This window comes from Camelus bactrianus, chromosome 9 (assembly GCF_048773025.1).
Source record: "Camelus bactrianus isolate YW-2024 breed Bactrian camel chromosome 9, ASM4877302v1, whole genome shotgun sequence".
Classification (NCBI taxonomy): Eukaryota; Metazoa; Chordata; class Mammalia; order Artiodactyla; family Camelidae; genus Camelus; species Camelus bactrianus.
In genome coordinates, this window is record NC_133547.1 from 16,011,282 (window position 1) to 16,027,625 (window position 16,344).

The window sequence follows — 16,344 nt, forward strand, 5'->3', positions numbered from 1 at the left end:
TTCTCATGGCCCTGGCACATAGCAGACAATCCTTCCATACATTTTTGTTGAAAGAAGAACAGAAAGCAATGACTACCCTTCACATAAAAGCACCAAACTAGGCCAAGGGCAGCATGGTGACTGCAGCATATCAGGAAGTCAGCATCTATATGCAGATGATAACTGATTCTTCCCCCAAAACTCTTCAGCTCTCTTTCCCTGGACAGCTCTTCTGCAGCCAACCCACAGAGACCAGCTGCAACCTTGAGCTTACTCTGAGGATGACATCGTCAACAGGCATGGGGGAGACCATGACTCTCCTCTCCTGGAGAAAGAATGTCCACATACCATGTAAGGCTTTCTGCAAGTGAGACGCTCATCGTGAATGAAGAATCGGGTATAACATATGTTATGCCTTGGAACTGCATGCTTATTCTTTCAAATCGAGAACGAGTATTGTAATCAATGGATACACTGCTGACAGAATAAAGGGTAAATATAAGGGAATAAAAAAGATGTATTTTCCATGTGTTTGTATATGCATATCTGTTTGCTGCCATCTGTCAGATACATAAAACAATTAACAGTGGTTTTATCTGGGACTGCGATGGAGTCGGAAGGGAGACACAGAGAAGGGGAATTATGCTATTCAGAAATGTTTGAATTTTTTACCATTAGCCTGCATCATATACAAGAAAAACAAATCTAACCAACAGTAATACATCCAAAACATTCCCATTAAAATGAGTACTAACACAAAGATGCTCATTCTTAAAGCTGATTGTTTTATACATTAAAACCTATGGTCAACGCAACAAGCTATACAACCACTGGAAGGGAGGAGATACATGCAAATGACATGACCACATGTACCCAAAACCCCAAATAAACCAACTGAAACAGAATTATTGAGTTTAGCCACATGGCAGGAGACAAGATGAAAGTATAAAAATCAGTGGTGCTCCTATGTTATAGAAAAGACTTTTAAATATTATTTCATTCATGAAAGCAACTAAAATTAAAATTAGTTAAGAATTTTAAGAAGATACACAGCCACTAGAAAGAAAATTTACTGAGAGACATAACAGAAAGCTTCAGAGAAGACATAATAAACTGCTAAACCGAAAATAAAACAAAACAATTCAGCAGGTGTATCCCGGGTCATAAATATGTTTCCCATCACATCCTCGCCCCTCTTCCGCTGGCATGTGCTTTCTTGGAAGCAGCCCTCAGGGAACCACCTCAGGCACCACAGTCTTGTGGCATGGGTGGGGGTGACTCTGCCTGAACCCCACCCCCGGGAGTAGGCACACAAGTCAGGCCTGGCCAGTGAGTTCATTAGTTTAATCTTTCCAGTCACAGGGTCCAAGGATAGGCAAGTGACCCAACCCAAGCCAACCAAACTGAGTTCTAGAACTTTTGTCAGAACCCGGGGCAAACAGAGGTGCTCTTTCTGCTGAGTGGTTGGCGACTCTGCCATAGAGACAGTCTGCTTCTGTTCAGCACTTGTGAGTCCCTGGATCCAGCCATGCCCCAAAGCTACCTTTCTTCAGTTTCATGGGGTCAATTTTCTTGACCGGAAGTACAGTGCTACCGTCAAGAGTTTGTAGAGTCAGACTGCCTGGTCTAAAGACTGGATCTGCCATGAGACTTCTGGTAAGTTGTTCAACCTCTCCACACTTGTCAATAAAATGGGAATATGAGTCGTACCTAACTCACAAGGTTGTCCACTGGGAAAAAAAAAGCTCAACCTAAAAAGTTGAGTATTATGTTTTATTCAGTGGATTTTCTGAGGACTTAAGCCCAGAAGACAGCTTCTCAAGATACCTCTGAGGGATTGCTCTGAAGATGTAAGAGAAGAATCAGGAGTTTTGCAACAAAAATCAGGTAGTCGGAACATCAGAAGATTACTGTTAATTAAGGAAAACCAGACATCTCAAGTTAACGAACTTAGCAAGGTTTTCTAAGTATGGAAAGATCCAAGAGTCTGGGCTCATGGAAATCATCCCTTTGATACACACCTTAGCTATCTAGGGCCAGTATCCGGCTTTTCTCCAGTCCCCTCAGGGTGCAGAGGCTGCTGGCCTGATACCCTTTGTATGTCGTCAGTAAACAACATCCTTTGTTTACTGATATGGCAGGTGACATTATTCCTCCACAAGATCATTAACAGAATTCAGTGAGTTAATGTGCAGAACCTCAGAGCAATACAGTACATAGTACTATATGACTACTAGCTGCTTTTTTGCTTTTATTGTTGTTTAAGCTATTCTGAGTTTGGTTTCTGTCACTTTAAGTCATAGCATTAAAAAAAAAAACACATCGAATCATATCACTCTCTTGCTCAAAATACCCCTCTAAAAAAATCCCATCTCATTCTATACAAAATCTAAACTCTTACGAGGGCCTCCAAGGTTCTTGCCCAGGTTAGGTGGGAGGTGCTGGTATGGGGGCTGGGTCCTGTCAAAGTGAGCCGGGTGGGGGGACCCTGAGCCAGTCAACAGTCAGGCTTGAGGCTGCCCTCCAACTGCACCACTGCACTCTTTACACCTAGTGTCACAGTTCACTTATTTATCTGTTGCCCACCAGGCCTGGAGCACTTTCAATAGTCCTCACTCATCTTTACCAGCTTGCAGCCAGCTCATCTGTCTTTTATCTTGGAGAGTGGGTGGTAGCAGCCAGGTGAAGAAGAAAGCAGGCCAGGTGACTGGGGCCAGGAGCTAATGGGGCCTCAGAAGGGGTCAGGAGTGACCAAGGACTCACAGGGGTTCCTTCACTTTCCTGTCTCTGGACAGTGTTAGCTGGATCAGAAAGCCCAGTCTCATGGAAGGATGGACACTGCAAGCAAGTCCCTCTGCACAAAGACTGTACTGGCCTGAGGCAGCAGAGAGGTACCGGACACAACCCCTGTGTATGCTGGCCCCAGAAGGATTTTAGGTAAATGTAGTTTTTACAGATAGATGCTCAATTTCCTGATTTGTAAGGATGAAGGAGGCTGCCAAAACAGGCTATTATCCAGTTTCGTGAAATCTCAGAAACTGACCAGTAACCATAAACATTTAGAATAGAAAGTAATTCAGAAAAGTTAGTTCTATGTAAAATTACATTTCATGAAATCATTTGTTTCCTTCTAATTTGTCCACAAAATCTCATTTTTCCCTTATGTTCACTCAAGCCTTTTTACCAACTATGAAACGTTAAATCACATTCTCCTAAAAGAAAGCAACACTGTAATTTTAGTCACCAAAACTACAAACACATTATTCTTTCCTTGACTCCTCCCTACTGCTGGGGTCCTACCTTCAGAGGTGTCTGCTCTCTGATCTCATTTTCTTCCTTGATTCACTTTTATTTTCTTCATGTTTTGAAAAGCACCTGCCTTTCTTCTCATCGTTATAGTGTACTCAATAATACTCTGTGATATTGTGATTTACAATAAGAAACATGTATTTTGGACTTCTTCTAAGGTTCCTGGCACACAGCTCCTAAAACCCTTGGAATTTTCCAGGGGATAAGAAAGATGAAGTATCTTTTGTTGTTCACAACAACCCTCTTTCAACCATAACTGAGTTTATGTTAATGAGGTAACTTTTGGAAAACCCCTAAGGATGGGGACTGGTTGCCAGGGGAACCAAGTTTGAAACTTTCAGCCCAATCCTTCTGGAGAGGGGGAGAGGCTGGAGATAGACTCAATCTTCAATGGCTAAAGATTTAATCAACCACACCTGTGCAATGAAGCCTTGAAAAAGCCTGTAGTGTGGAGCTTCTGGGTTAAAGAACACGTGGAGGTGACGGGAAGGTGGCACAGCTGGAGAAGGCATGGATGCTCACATACCTTGCCCTATGCATATCTTTCATCTGGCTGTTTCTGAGTTATATCCTTTTATAATCTAGTAAGTAGAATGTTTTTCTGAGTTCTGTGAGCTGCTCTAGCAAATTAACTGGACCTGTTGGGGGAAGGGGGGCGGGTCATCACAGGAATTTCTGATTTATAGCCAGTTGGTAAGACACACAGGTAACACCCTGGACTTGCGACTGGTGTCTAAAGGGGAAAGGGGCAGTTTTGTGGGACTGAGCCCTTAACTATGGGATCTGATGCTAACTCCAGGTAAATAGTGTCAGAATTGATCCAAAATTGCTTGGGGTGGGAAAGCCCCCAGCAACAACTGACGACCACAGCACCAAAAGTGAAGTAGAGTATCCTGTGAATAGACAGATGTGGACGAAGAGTGTTACAGTTATATACTACTATGTACTCTATTGCTCTGAGATTCTACACACTAACTCACTGAATTCTGTTAATAACCTTGTGGAGGAAGAATGTTGTCTGCCACATCAGTGAACAAAGGACGTTGCCTATATCAAGCCAACAGCCACTGCAGCCACCCCCAGCTGTGCACCCTGAGGGGATTGGAGAAAAGCCAGATACTGGCCCTAGATAGCTAAAGCGAATATCAAAGGGATGATTTCCATGAGCCCAGACTCTTGCATCTTCCCATACTTAGAAAAGCATGCTAAGTTCATTAACTTGAGATGTCAGGTTTTCTTTAACAGTAATCTTTTGATGTTCCAACTACCTGATTTCTGTTGCAAAACTCCTGTATATCCTGGCTCCTCCTCTGCCTCTCTGGAGCAATTCCTTAGAGCTATGTGAGAAGCTGTCTTCCGGGCTTAAGTCCTCAGAAAACCCACCAAATAAAACATAATTCTCAATTTTACGGTTGTGCTTTTTTTTTTTTTTTCCAGTTGACACAGAGAACAGAGGAGTTTTCCTAAATACTCTCCTTGCTGTTAGAAGACCACTTCACATGCACAACTTCCTCCATGAAATGGAATCCATTACGGGGTTTCCCTGATACATTACTTGTTTCATGTGGTCATAAATTTCTCTCTTCCTTTTTTTAAACTTGGAAAATATCTAAACATACACAAAAACAGAGTATAACAAACCACCATGTACCTATCAAAAAGCTTCAATAACCATCAACATTTTGCCATATCTTTTTCATCCTCCCCGACTCCACTTTTTTCTGCTGGAAAGTTCTGAAGCAAATGCCAATCAACCAAGTACCTGTACATGTTCAAATTATCTTATATTTAAAAATGTCTTTTTTTTTTTTTTGGTTTGAATCTCAACCCCAAAAAGCTCATTTTATTTGGTTGTTTTTTCTCTTAACTACCTAATTTTTCTTCATGCTACTAGACTTTACTGAACAGATCAGGTCAACTGTCTGTAGAACATGCCACATTCTAGATTTGTCTGATTGCTCCCTTGTGGTGTTGTGTAACTTGTTCCACCGTATCCCATGTTCCTTGTAGACTTGGGAATTCATTCTATAGTGCAAGACTATATTGAGTCATGATCATATGGTTGTCTCATATTCAGTGATGCTGAAGTTGACCAATGGATTTGGGTGGGAAAGGCCTAATTCTTCTCTTACGAAGTTCCCCAACAGCTTTTCACAAATGCTTTTATCCTCCACTGTTGTCCGCCACCTAAGTCAGTTCATTGTAGTCTACAAAACGGTGATTTTCCTAATTGTATCACCCCTTCTACAAGGAAGAACACTGAGATGCTTCTAAATAGAAGCTTCCCTAATCCACTAGGGTCATTTGGTTACCCTGAAAAAAAAGTATGTACTGGAGAAACAGGAAATTTGCTTCATTCCTCATTTTTCTCCTTTTAATTAGTAATTTTCAGAATGAGTTGGTTGTACAGTACTTCTTAACAAATCAAAGGATCCAGTCTCTCCAAAGTGGCAGATGCCCCCTGATCCCAGTGGCTTCCACCCACGTAGAGTGGGCTAGGCAGAAAGTAAATCTTATTTGTTGTTCACAATGAAGTTTTGCAGAATCATCCAAGTTCCAACTACTTAATTATAGCTTCTTCTGAAGGCTAAACTCCAAAGACAATTTAGATAATAGAAGATTCACCTTAATAAAAGAATAAACCAAAAAGAGTGATTAGAAATTTGCAACAGCCTGAAAACTTATTTACATAAGTGTTTTATGAAGTGAACTTCAGTTTCTGATTCACAGTAGCAATTTGGGTTTTCATTCGGCACATATAGTTAGGAAATATTTACTCCATAATCTGTTACGGAAGATCAACTAACCAAAACAAGAAAGAGGCAACACTGAATTTTACCTTTAGGCAAGGGAAAAAAAAAAGCAGATTTAACTCCATTAGGGTTAACAAAAGTCACATTTTGAAACCAGCTTCTAATATTTTCCATTACTGTTGCTCTACAGTATTTTTGGCGTATATTTATCCAAAATGAATGTTAATATGCCTGATGAATTAAGGTCCCTAAGAGTCAGTGCTCACAAAAAATTATTTCAAACAGATTCACAGGTATACAGTATACAAAAGACATTTGTCAGTGCACCAAACTTTTGAAAGCCAAGGTTCAATTATATAAAGACTTGATTTAATGTCTGCCTGCCTACTGACAAGGTGGTAATACAGCGGGCGCTCTGTATCTGCAGGTTCCACAGTGGCAGATTCAACCAACTACGGATCAAAAATGTTCAGGGGGGGAAATACTCCAGGAAGTTTCAAAAGCAAAACTTGAATTTGCCATGCAGGCAACTATTGACATGGCATCTACATTGTATTTATAACTATTTACGTACATTTACACTGTATTAGGTATTAAAAATAATCTAGAGATGATTCAAATTATACAGTGGGATGTGCATATGTTATATGCAAATACTATGTCATTTTATATAAGGGACTTGAGCATCTTCAAATTTTGGTATCCTGAGGGGGTCAAAGAACCAATTTCCTGCAGATAGGACTGTTCTTAGACAGTTATTAACAATACTGGAAGATAAAAAAGAGAGTCCCTTTAAAGACCTGTAACTCCCAGGAAACCTGTACCAACACTGAGGCCCCAAGGTGAAACCAGAGCCCCAGAGCTGTCAAGGGGTGAAAAAAGCAAAGGGACAAGTGGCATCACTTTGTCTTGCTGCCCTCCCTGCACCTTCCCTTCAGAGGCTGACCTCTTTATCTTTCTGACCTCACCCCTAGTGTCTCACTTTCGCTCGCTGCTTCAGCCACAACAGGTCCTCACTGCCCTTCAAACACTCAAATTTGCTTCTGCCTCAGGAACTCTGCACTAGCTGTTCCCTCTGCCTGGAATTCTCTTTTTCTGGTTATCACCAGGGCTTACTCCTTCATCTCCTTCACATAATCACATTCTCAGTGATGCCTTTTCTAACCATCTTATCAAAGATCACACCCTTGTCTATCTACTGAAGGGAAGGAATTTCTGTCTTGTTCTCTGATGTATCCTCTGTGCCTGGAACAGACCCTGGCACCAACAAAATGTGCAAAGTATCTGTGGAATGACCACATGAACAAGTCAATTTGATTCTTTTACTTACATTAGCACTGAAAAAGTAATTTTATTTAAGACAAGTGATAGACATTTGTAAAAAGAGGCTGACATCTATGGCTTTCTAATAAATAGAAAACCACAGTCTATCTTTGTCTATCTTTCTTTAATATGAACTACATATTTTAATTGTAAATGACCCTTAGTTAGAGTAACGATTTCTAGGACAAATGAAATTGAGGAAGATAAAATCAAAGAAAACTCACAGCCACTCAATTCAGCTAGCCTGGCATTTTATAGAAACACTGGAATTAACACAATCATAAAAAACACCAGTGGAGATGCCCCCTAGACTCAAAAAGAAAAGATATAGACAGCAAGTCCCATGTGGTCTACCCCTAAAAAGTGTTGTGGAATGTCAAAGCTTTGTACAAAGAACAAATTCAATATGGGAAACTGTATTTTTCCCGAGTTCACGTTTTGGCTAGCCAGGCAGTTCGAGACTTACACAAAGGAATCCCCATGAAGCACTTGATTAAGATCATATTTCTCACTTTAGACAACATTCCAGTTCATATACAATGTAACTTATACATTTTCTGCATACCCAGAGGGAGAAAAATCCTACCTAAACTGCCAATTGGCTTGTTCAAAGGTTCCTACCTACTCCTAGTATATTTTAAGACATCCCCCATCCCCTGCCCCACTTCCTGCCCTATGTACCCCCATTCTAGGTGAAAGGCAAATGGAGCAGTAACTACCAGGAGAGGAGGTCCCCTAGGGCTTTTATGCTGAAAAGATCCTGGCAGTTCCTACATCAGGCAAGGTAATACTGCTGGCACCTTACAACACCGAAAGAGAAGATCACACACAGGGGAAAGGGAGGCGCCTACCTCAAGAACCAGGAAAGAAATGAGCAGAGCAAATGTTCTAGGAGAAAAATGCATTTTTCCATCTAAAAGGGTTCCAGTGAGAAGAATAACCTGCTGTACATTTCTCGCTGATGTTGGTTTTGTACATAATTGTGCTCTGTACTTCAGAGTAGGGCTAATAGCACCTTTCAAGCCATGTTGGAAGCAATAATAATATGTGATGATGATGACAACTAGCTGGGTACAGTGTTTCACATACACTAGTGGCTTCTGATCTTCACAAGAACTTGGAAGGTGGGTGGTAATTCCATTTTGTAGATGAGCAAACTGAGGTTTAGACATGTTAGATTTGCCTAAGGCCATACAGAGAGGAAGCAAAGTCATTTTCTAAATCCACATCTTCTGACTCCATGCCCCATAATAAACAGTGTCACAAGCACTGGTTAACTAATGAATCACCACAGTCACAACTTATGTCTCTAACAGTGAGATTACAAAGGTGAACCACTGGGATAAGAGGGAAAGTCACTGATGAGTACAGACAGGACAGGACTCATGTACACCCTGCCTGCCCCAGAGCACACAGTCAGCACCTGCAGTTCCCAGACACAGGCACCAGGATCTGTCAACCAACGAGCGTATCTCAAACCTGCCTGTAAGTAAGGGAAAATTAGAAGCAGATTTTGGCCACCTTCCAGGGTGGGACAATGGAATTGGTACTTTGTCTTAGATTTAAAATGGTCAAGCATTTCTATACCGAAGTCAAGGCCTTCCTCACTCACACTGGACTAACTCCTGAACAGAGCTCCTTGCCTAGCCAGTCAAGTTCAGCAATGTCAGGCCACAGACTTCTTTCCCTAGGAGTGAATGTTAAAGAGCCTTTTAGGGCCTTGCTGATAAAGTTTAAAAAGACCAATGGGAAAAAAAAAAAAAAGCCTAGCCATTCCAGCTGAGTTGGTGAATACTCTGAGACAGAGACCCTTATAGGCCCATGGCAGTACAGAAAATCCAGAAACAACAAATACCGCTCTGTGGAAAAAGCGAAATGTTACATCTGCAAACCTACATTTGGCAATCGCATTTTAGGCTTTACTTTCAAGTCAGCAGAATACACCCATAGATTCTAAAACCCATCAACAGCACTTAGTTTCCAGTCTAGCCTCTGAAAGCCAGTTTAGCCCATTACTTAGAAAAACATGGTAGTATTCCAACTAACCTAATCGCATTTCAATGGGGAAAGCCAAGCCAAAATTCCAGACCACAATAATAAGAAATATTTCCCATTCTCAGCTCAAGTGGTCTATGCTAGTCCCAGGAAAACAGAAGGGACAAGATAGGTGCTACTGCGGTGCGCCCCAGTGGCTTACTAACACTAACTCCCAGCTCCTCAGGGCTGTTTCATCCTTTTCTAGCTGTCCTGACCCAGGGAAGAAGGGAACTTGCCCTACGGGGCTGGAGGGCAAGTGGCTCTGAAGATCTACCTCCGTCTCCTCCAGGACCTGGTGGCACAGCCTGAAGAAGAGCTCAATAACCTACAGGTTAAAATAAGAGCCTTTGGCCTCATTTTTGAAACCATTCTTGCCTGAAATTCTAGTTAAAGCTACAAGTACTTCTGTCATTATAGGATGGCAGCTGTAACAGTCTGGGTCTGACACTGTTCAACACTCCTGGGAGGGCAGAGTCCCTAACTGCTCTCTTGTCACATCTCTGTAGAGCAGTGACCAGGCACACTGGGGGCTGAACAACATGGTTCTTTATGTAAAACAAACAAAAGCCAAAGCTGTACATCTGCACGTGCACAAATATGTATCTGTGCACGTGTAGACAATAGTCTGGAATGGCACACGCCAACCAGTTAACAGGTCTCTTCTGGGAAAAGGAATGGGATGGGAGAGTAGAGCAGTAGTTTTCAGATTCACTGCTTGAATTTCTTTTGAGAAGTACATTTTTACAAAATATGCTTTTATGTGTAATTTTGAAAATACTTTAAACTATGACAAGCCATTTTAAAAACACTTCAAAATCATGATATCTCTGAATATAATATGATCATAGAAAAATCAAAAATTATAAACATACTTCAATATGTTCAAAACAGAATGACCCAAGAAGATATTATACATTTATACCAGCAGGTTCAGCAAATGATAGTCCATGGGCCAAATCCAGTCCAAAAGACAGGTCTACAAGGTAAAACTGGTTTTTACATTCTTAAAGGGATACTTTAAAAAAAAGAAGAAAATGTGACAGAGACATGTGTGGCCCATGAAGCTTAAAATTTATTATTTGCCCTCTATAGAAAGTTTGATGATGCCTAATTTACACCAAGACTACTGTTGTCATTTCAAAAACAGTTCTAAATTCCTCTTAGAAATGCCTTCAAAATCACTTTTAAACACAATAAAAATGAATCATAATACTTAATAGTCTACTTTTTCCCCCTTAAACCCACAACAGTATAAGTTACTCATTCAGCCACCTCAATCATCAGATTTGGCTCAGAATGCTGGTGATTTCCTAAGATCAAATACAACCCTGGGATGGGGAAAGGAACATTCTCCCGCCTAGCATCCAGACACTTAACCTCTGATGTGCTTCTAAAATGTACATGGACACATGGAAAAATCAAACTCAGAAAAGCTCTCTGAGTAGCTAAAAATAATTTTTTAAATCTCTCAGTGAAACTAATTTAACAGATGACAGTTTAATAGCTATTTCCTAAACCAAGGAAAGAACAATGTCATCTTTATTCTGAATGAAATCTGTATCCAATCTTACACTCTAATCTAGAGCCCTGAAAAAGGGAGAATATTTCATTTTGACTCTCAAAGACCCTAAGAAATGTACTGAGTAAGAATCAAATGCATCCAAATGTGAACAGCTGAAAATTTAGAACTGGAAAGATGATTTATCCTGTAAACATGTGTGGAACTTTCTACATTAAACCAATGGTTCTATATAAAGACAATTCACAAATAAATCTTCATTTATAATATTTAGAAACCTCAGTTCCCTCTGTGTACTTTATTTGAACAGTATGTTATTTGGAAATTAAGTTCCAATTTGAAAATTAAAAAAAAAAAACACAAAATATAGGCTGATTTGGCTTTTTGTTTAATAATTTTTTATCCTACTTAATTTGAAATGAAAGCAATTCAGAATCTGGCATGCAAAAATTTTTACAAGGTGAGGGAGGGGCAATTTAAGGGTAGGGGAGTGGGAGGTTCGAACTGCTGGGTGTAAGACAGGCTCAAGATTGTACTGTCCAACACAGAGTATACAGCCATGGGAAGCAACCTTTAAAAATTGTCTAAAAATTAAAAAAAATTTTTTTAAAGAAATGCAAGTGCTCAAATAAGAAATATATGACTCACTCAAAAATTTTGTTTTTACAAGGACAGAGCATCAATAGAAAAAAGAGGACAAAGGCCATCATTTCGGTGATTAGGGAAAAACTAAGATAACATTCTCACTTACCTCTGTAATACATTTTCCTACCCGAGTGTGACACAGAAGATACTCTACCTCAATGTCCTGGAGACTGAATTCCTTCTGATCCGTAAAGTTTGCAGCCCCGGCACTGAGTTCCATCAGCATTTTGGCGATCTCGGGCTTTATGGCTGACGTCAGCCGGCTGGCGGCTTCCATGACGTGCTCTTGCACGTCTTTGAGCTGCATGGCTGCCTTGGAGTAGTGAGAGTTCCTGAACACGGTGCTGAAGAGATCTGTGAGGAAAGTGCTAGCACGGCAGAAGACGTTGAGGGCATCCAGGTACTTGGAAATGCCCTGCTGGATGTCAGCGATGGGGGTGGAGTGGGGCACGGCGTGGTGGCAGCTGCCGGCAGCGGCCAGGCCGCCCAGGGGGGCGGTGGCGGCCGTGGACGCCAGCGGGGCACTCAGCGCGCGGCCCAGCTCGGGCATCGTGTACTGCTGGTGCTGCTGCCCCTTCTGCTTGGACCCGCCAAGCAGGAAGCGCCGCTTGTAGTCCATTTTACTGTCCTGGGCGCTGCAGCAATACATGCGGGAAGGCCGACTGTCCCAGTGACCGCCAGAGGGTCAGGGTTCTGAGTCCTCCTTTTCCTTTTTACCTAATACTGTGGCTAGGTATAAAAATAATGGAGTTCTGCAAATCTAAGTTTTAAAAAAGGCATTTCCATGAGGCAGGTGACCATGTGATCCAACGTAGATGTGAAAAGGACAACGGGTTTATATAATTAATATTTTCAGTGTAGGCAGGACCTCTGACAAAAAATAAAAGTGTGTCCAAAATGCTATATAAGAACTGTTAGCGCTCCACTCTCTTAATAAAAAGATACGCTTGCTGAGAAAAATGTTTACCTATAATTGCTTTGCAAGAATATTTTGATACTGTATTTACAATGGCAGAAAAATAACTTAACTTTAAAAAATGTAATATAATGTATCTTCAATATACCAGAAAAGTTAGAACCCAAAACCCACAAGCTGATCAACAGCAATTTAAAAAGCAGTACAGAATAACTTCACACTAAGTCCTTAGGAAGGAAGATCAAATCTCTGCAGAATTTTGACAGAGCCTGCCTGCCAAATCCATTTACCTGTAAAGCTTCTTCTCAATGCAAAAAATTTCCAAGTTTCCTTTAATATTTTCTGAAAACAAGTTTTTTTTGCAAAAAATGGCATCTGTTATTGTAAGTCTTCTCCTTTCCTTTTGTTTGCTGAGGTAGCGGTTTCCTTGTAACATTAATAAGAGGTGCTTCCAGACTGGGCTGGCCCTCAATTGTAAAGTCTGAAGCAAGAATGCACAGATGTATTTGTAAGGCCTCTAAGTCATTTCCTGCAAGGGGGAAAAATAAGATAAAGTTAGGAAAGTTACAGGACAGTGAGTAATTCTGAAACATTAACTCCTGAAATGCTATTATCCACAAAGATGGGCTACAAATGAATAAGAAACCATATTAAAACTTTATAAAAGCAAGCACAACAGTGAGAATGGAACTATGATACGATAACTGTTAGAAAATTCCTCAAGTTGTGATACAAAAATAATGCAATAAAAAAATTTTGATTCCCCACTAACCACTCCAAAGCTCAGGCTGACAAGTGACACATCCAGCGGGGCCTGGACTTGTGTCTGTGTTTGGCATTCCCTTGTTTCCTTCTCAAAGAGCTCACAAACCCACAAGAGAATTGGAGGGGTACTCAGATTATGGTGAGGGTCGTCGACAAGTACGGCACTCACAAAACCTTAAGGGGGACTGGAAAACGGAGCGATGAGCAAAGACTGAGAGAAATCAGGATTGTTATAAGGAAAATGCTACTCTGAGATAGTCCTTGACTGTAGGATAGGTTTTGATAAGTGCAAAAGGGATAGCTGGGGCTCACCAGATGAAAGGACCACCACAGCAAAGGCCCTGAAGCAAGGTGGCTTAAGGTCTGTTCAGGACACCCAGCTGGGCTGGAGTGAAGAATACAGAAAGACAGAGCCTGAAGAGGAGAGTGGCTGGCAGGTCTGCAGACAGGATTCTTCGCATCCTCACCCAGGTAGGTACCAGTTTCCCCTCCAGACATTCAAAGGGAAGCCTGGCACAGTGTGCCAGTTACACCCTGAGGCAGCTTCTATAGAATCCCTGGCTCTGGACAGTTTCAAACAGCAAGGTCTGGACATCTCTGGTTGTAGTTTCTGAACCTACAACAGTGAAGTCGTGTGCTTCTTCTCACAAAGCTGACATCAGGTTCACACTTGCCTGAACTATCTGTTCTCTCAAAGATAACAATAGTTCAAATATATTTTATTGAGTTTACATGTAAACTTCAAACTATATCATGTCTGTATACAGTTTGGTCTACTTATTGATAACAAGATTTTCTTTCTTTTCATTTTCCTTTTTTGGTAGATAAAAATAAATACAAGGCATACCTTGACACTCATCATGGCCAACTACTATGCTTCCTTTATGGTTCTACAATTGCATAAAGAATCCAGGAAGGCAGGCAGGTTACAAGAGCAAGAGATGAGAAAAGTGCTGTGTGTACAAACACATACACTAAATGTAGCAACACTAACCTAGCTAGCATATAAATTCAACTAAACTGGCCACCATTTGTAGCTCCATGTTCAAGAGAATCTTGACTCTTAAAAACTCTCATAAACTTTTCAAGAAACAAGATATCAGTTATTTGTAAGAAATCTGGGAGTGTGGGAGGGATCAATTAGGAGTTTGGGATTAACAGATACGCACTACTATATATAAAATAGATAAATAACAAGGACCTATTGTACAGCACGGAGAACTACATTCAATATCTTGTAATAATCTATACTGGAGAAGAATCTGAAAAGAATATATATATACACACACACATATTCTGAAAACAGAATCACTTTGCTGTATACCTGAAACTAACAAAACGTAAATCAACTATACTTCAATAACATTTTCTTAAAAGTAAAAAAAAAAAGAAATCTGTTCTTAAATGTTCTTTTTTCAAATTCATTACAATAAGGCAATCATATCAATCCCTACCCAAGTGCTCCATTATAATCAATGTGGCTTTATAAATTCCGAAGTACAACAGAAGCTCTCAACAGGAGTCTTGAAGGATGGAACTGTGTGTGTCTGTGAAGGAAAATCATCACCTTGAGCTGGCCACAGGGAGTGTCTTGAGTAGCCCTGAGGAGCATCATTCTTTGTTCTGTGCTGCAAACTGGTGCCTCTGGCTCTGAGAGTCCACCCTCATTCCTCTGCCAGATGACCCTAGAAGGTCAAGTAAGGTCTACACACTTACCTAATTTTTAAAAAAGTATCATAAATATTAAGTTTTTTTTCACTTTACATACTTTCAAAGTTTATTTAAATGAAATCTACTGTTTAATAACATACTGCTTCACCAAATTCAATTACAAATTCAATGCAATCTCTCAAAATTTGAACTACCCTTTTAACAGAAACAGGCAAGCTGACCCTAAAATGCATGTGGAAATACAAGGGACCCAAGATGACCAAACAAATACTGAAAAAAGTACATTGGAAGATTCACATTTCCTGATTTGAAAACCTGCTGTAAAGGTATATAGTAATCAAGACAGTGAACTACTGGCGTAAGTAAAGACATACATACCAATGGAATGTAACTGAGAGTTTAGAATGACCCATACATCTATTATAAATAGATTTTAGACAAGAATGCCAAAACCATTCAGTTTGGAAAAGAACAGTCTTCAATAAATGGTGCTGGGACAACTAGATATTCACATGCAAAAAAAAAAAAAAATCAGTATGAACCCATGTCTTATAAACAAAAATTAACTCAAAATGGATCAAAAATCTTAATGTAAGAGCTAAAACTATAAAACTCTTAGAAGAAAATATTGGTGTAAATCTTTATGATCTTAGATTAGGCAATGGTTTCTTAGACATGACCTCTTAAAGTACAAACAATAAAAGAACAAATAGGTTCTGAACTGAACTTCATCAACATTAAAAATGTACATCAAAGTCACTATGATGGTAAAAAGGCAACTCACAGTATAGACAAAAATACTGGAAAATCATATAAGGGTATAGTATCCAGAATATAAAAAGAATTCTCAAAATTCAATAATAAAATGATAAATAATCTCTTAAAAGATGGGTAAATGATATGAATAGATATTTCTCCAAAGATACACAACTGGTCAGTAACCAAATGAAATGATGCTCAACATGGACAGTCACTAGGGAAATACAAATAAACCATAGTGAGATACCATTTCACACATTCTAGCATGGCTACAGTAAAAACAAACAAAAAACAAAACAGAAAAAAGTGTGGGCGAGAATGTGGAGAGACTGGAACCCTCATAAACTGCTGGTGAGAATGTGGAAAAATTCTTCTACTGTGGAAAGCAGTCTGGCAGTTCCTCAAAACATTAAATGAGAGTGGCTGTAAGACCAAGCAATTCCACTCTTAAGCATATATCTGAGAAAACTGAAAATATAAGTTTATATAAAAACTTGCACATGAATGTCCATAGCATCATTACTCACAAGAGCCCCGAAATGGAACAACACAAGTCTATCAAATGATGAATGAGTAAACAAAATGTGGTATAGCCATACAATGGAATATTACTGAGCTATAAAAAGAATGAAGTATTGATAAATGCAGCAGCATAGCTGAAATTTGAA

General features: G+C 40.0%; 1 protein-coding gene across 8 annotated transcripts in view; it reads right to left on the minus strand.

The window, feature by feature from the left end:
* The window catches only part of GARRE1 (granule associated Rac and RHOG effector 1), a 76,331-nt gene that overhangs the window by 34,889 nt on the left and 25,098 nt on the right, over positions 1-16,344 (minus strand). For 7 of the 8 annotated variants that reach the window (XM_074369823.1, XM_074369821.1, XM_045512956.2 and 4 more), the window contains one exon: positions 11,672-13,010. In XM_074369823.1, coding sequence (XP_074225924.1) covers positions 11,672-12,214 — 543 coding nt within the window. In that variant the 5' untranslated portion in view covers positions 12,215-13,010. The remainder of the gene's footprint in view (positions 1-11,671; positions 13,011-16,344) is intronic. The other variant, XM_074369824.1, reaches the window with a different exon arrangement.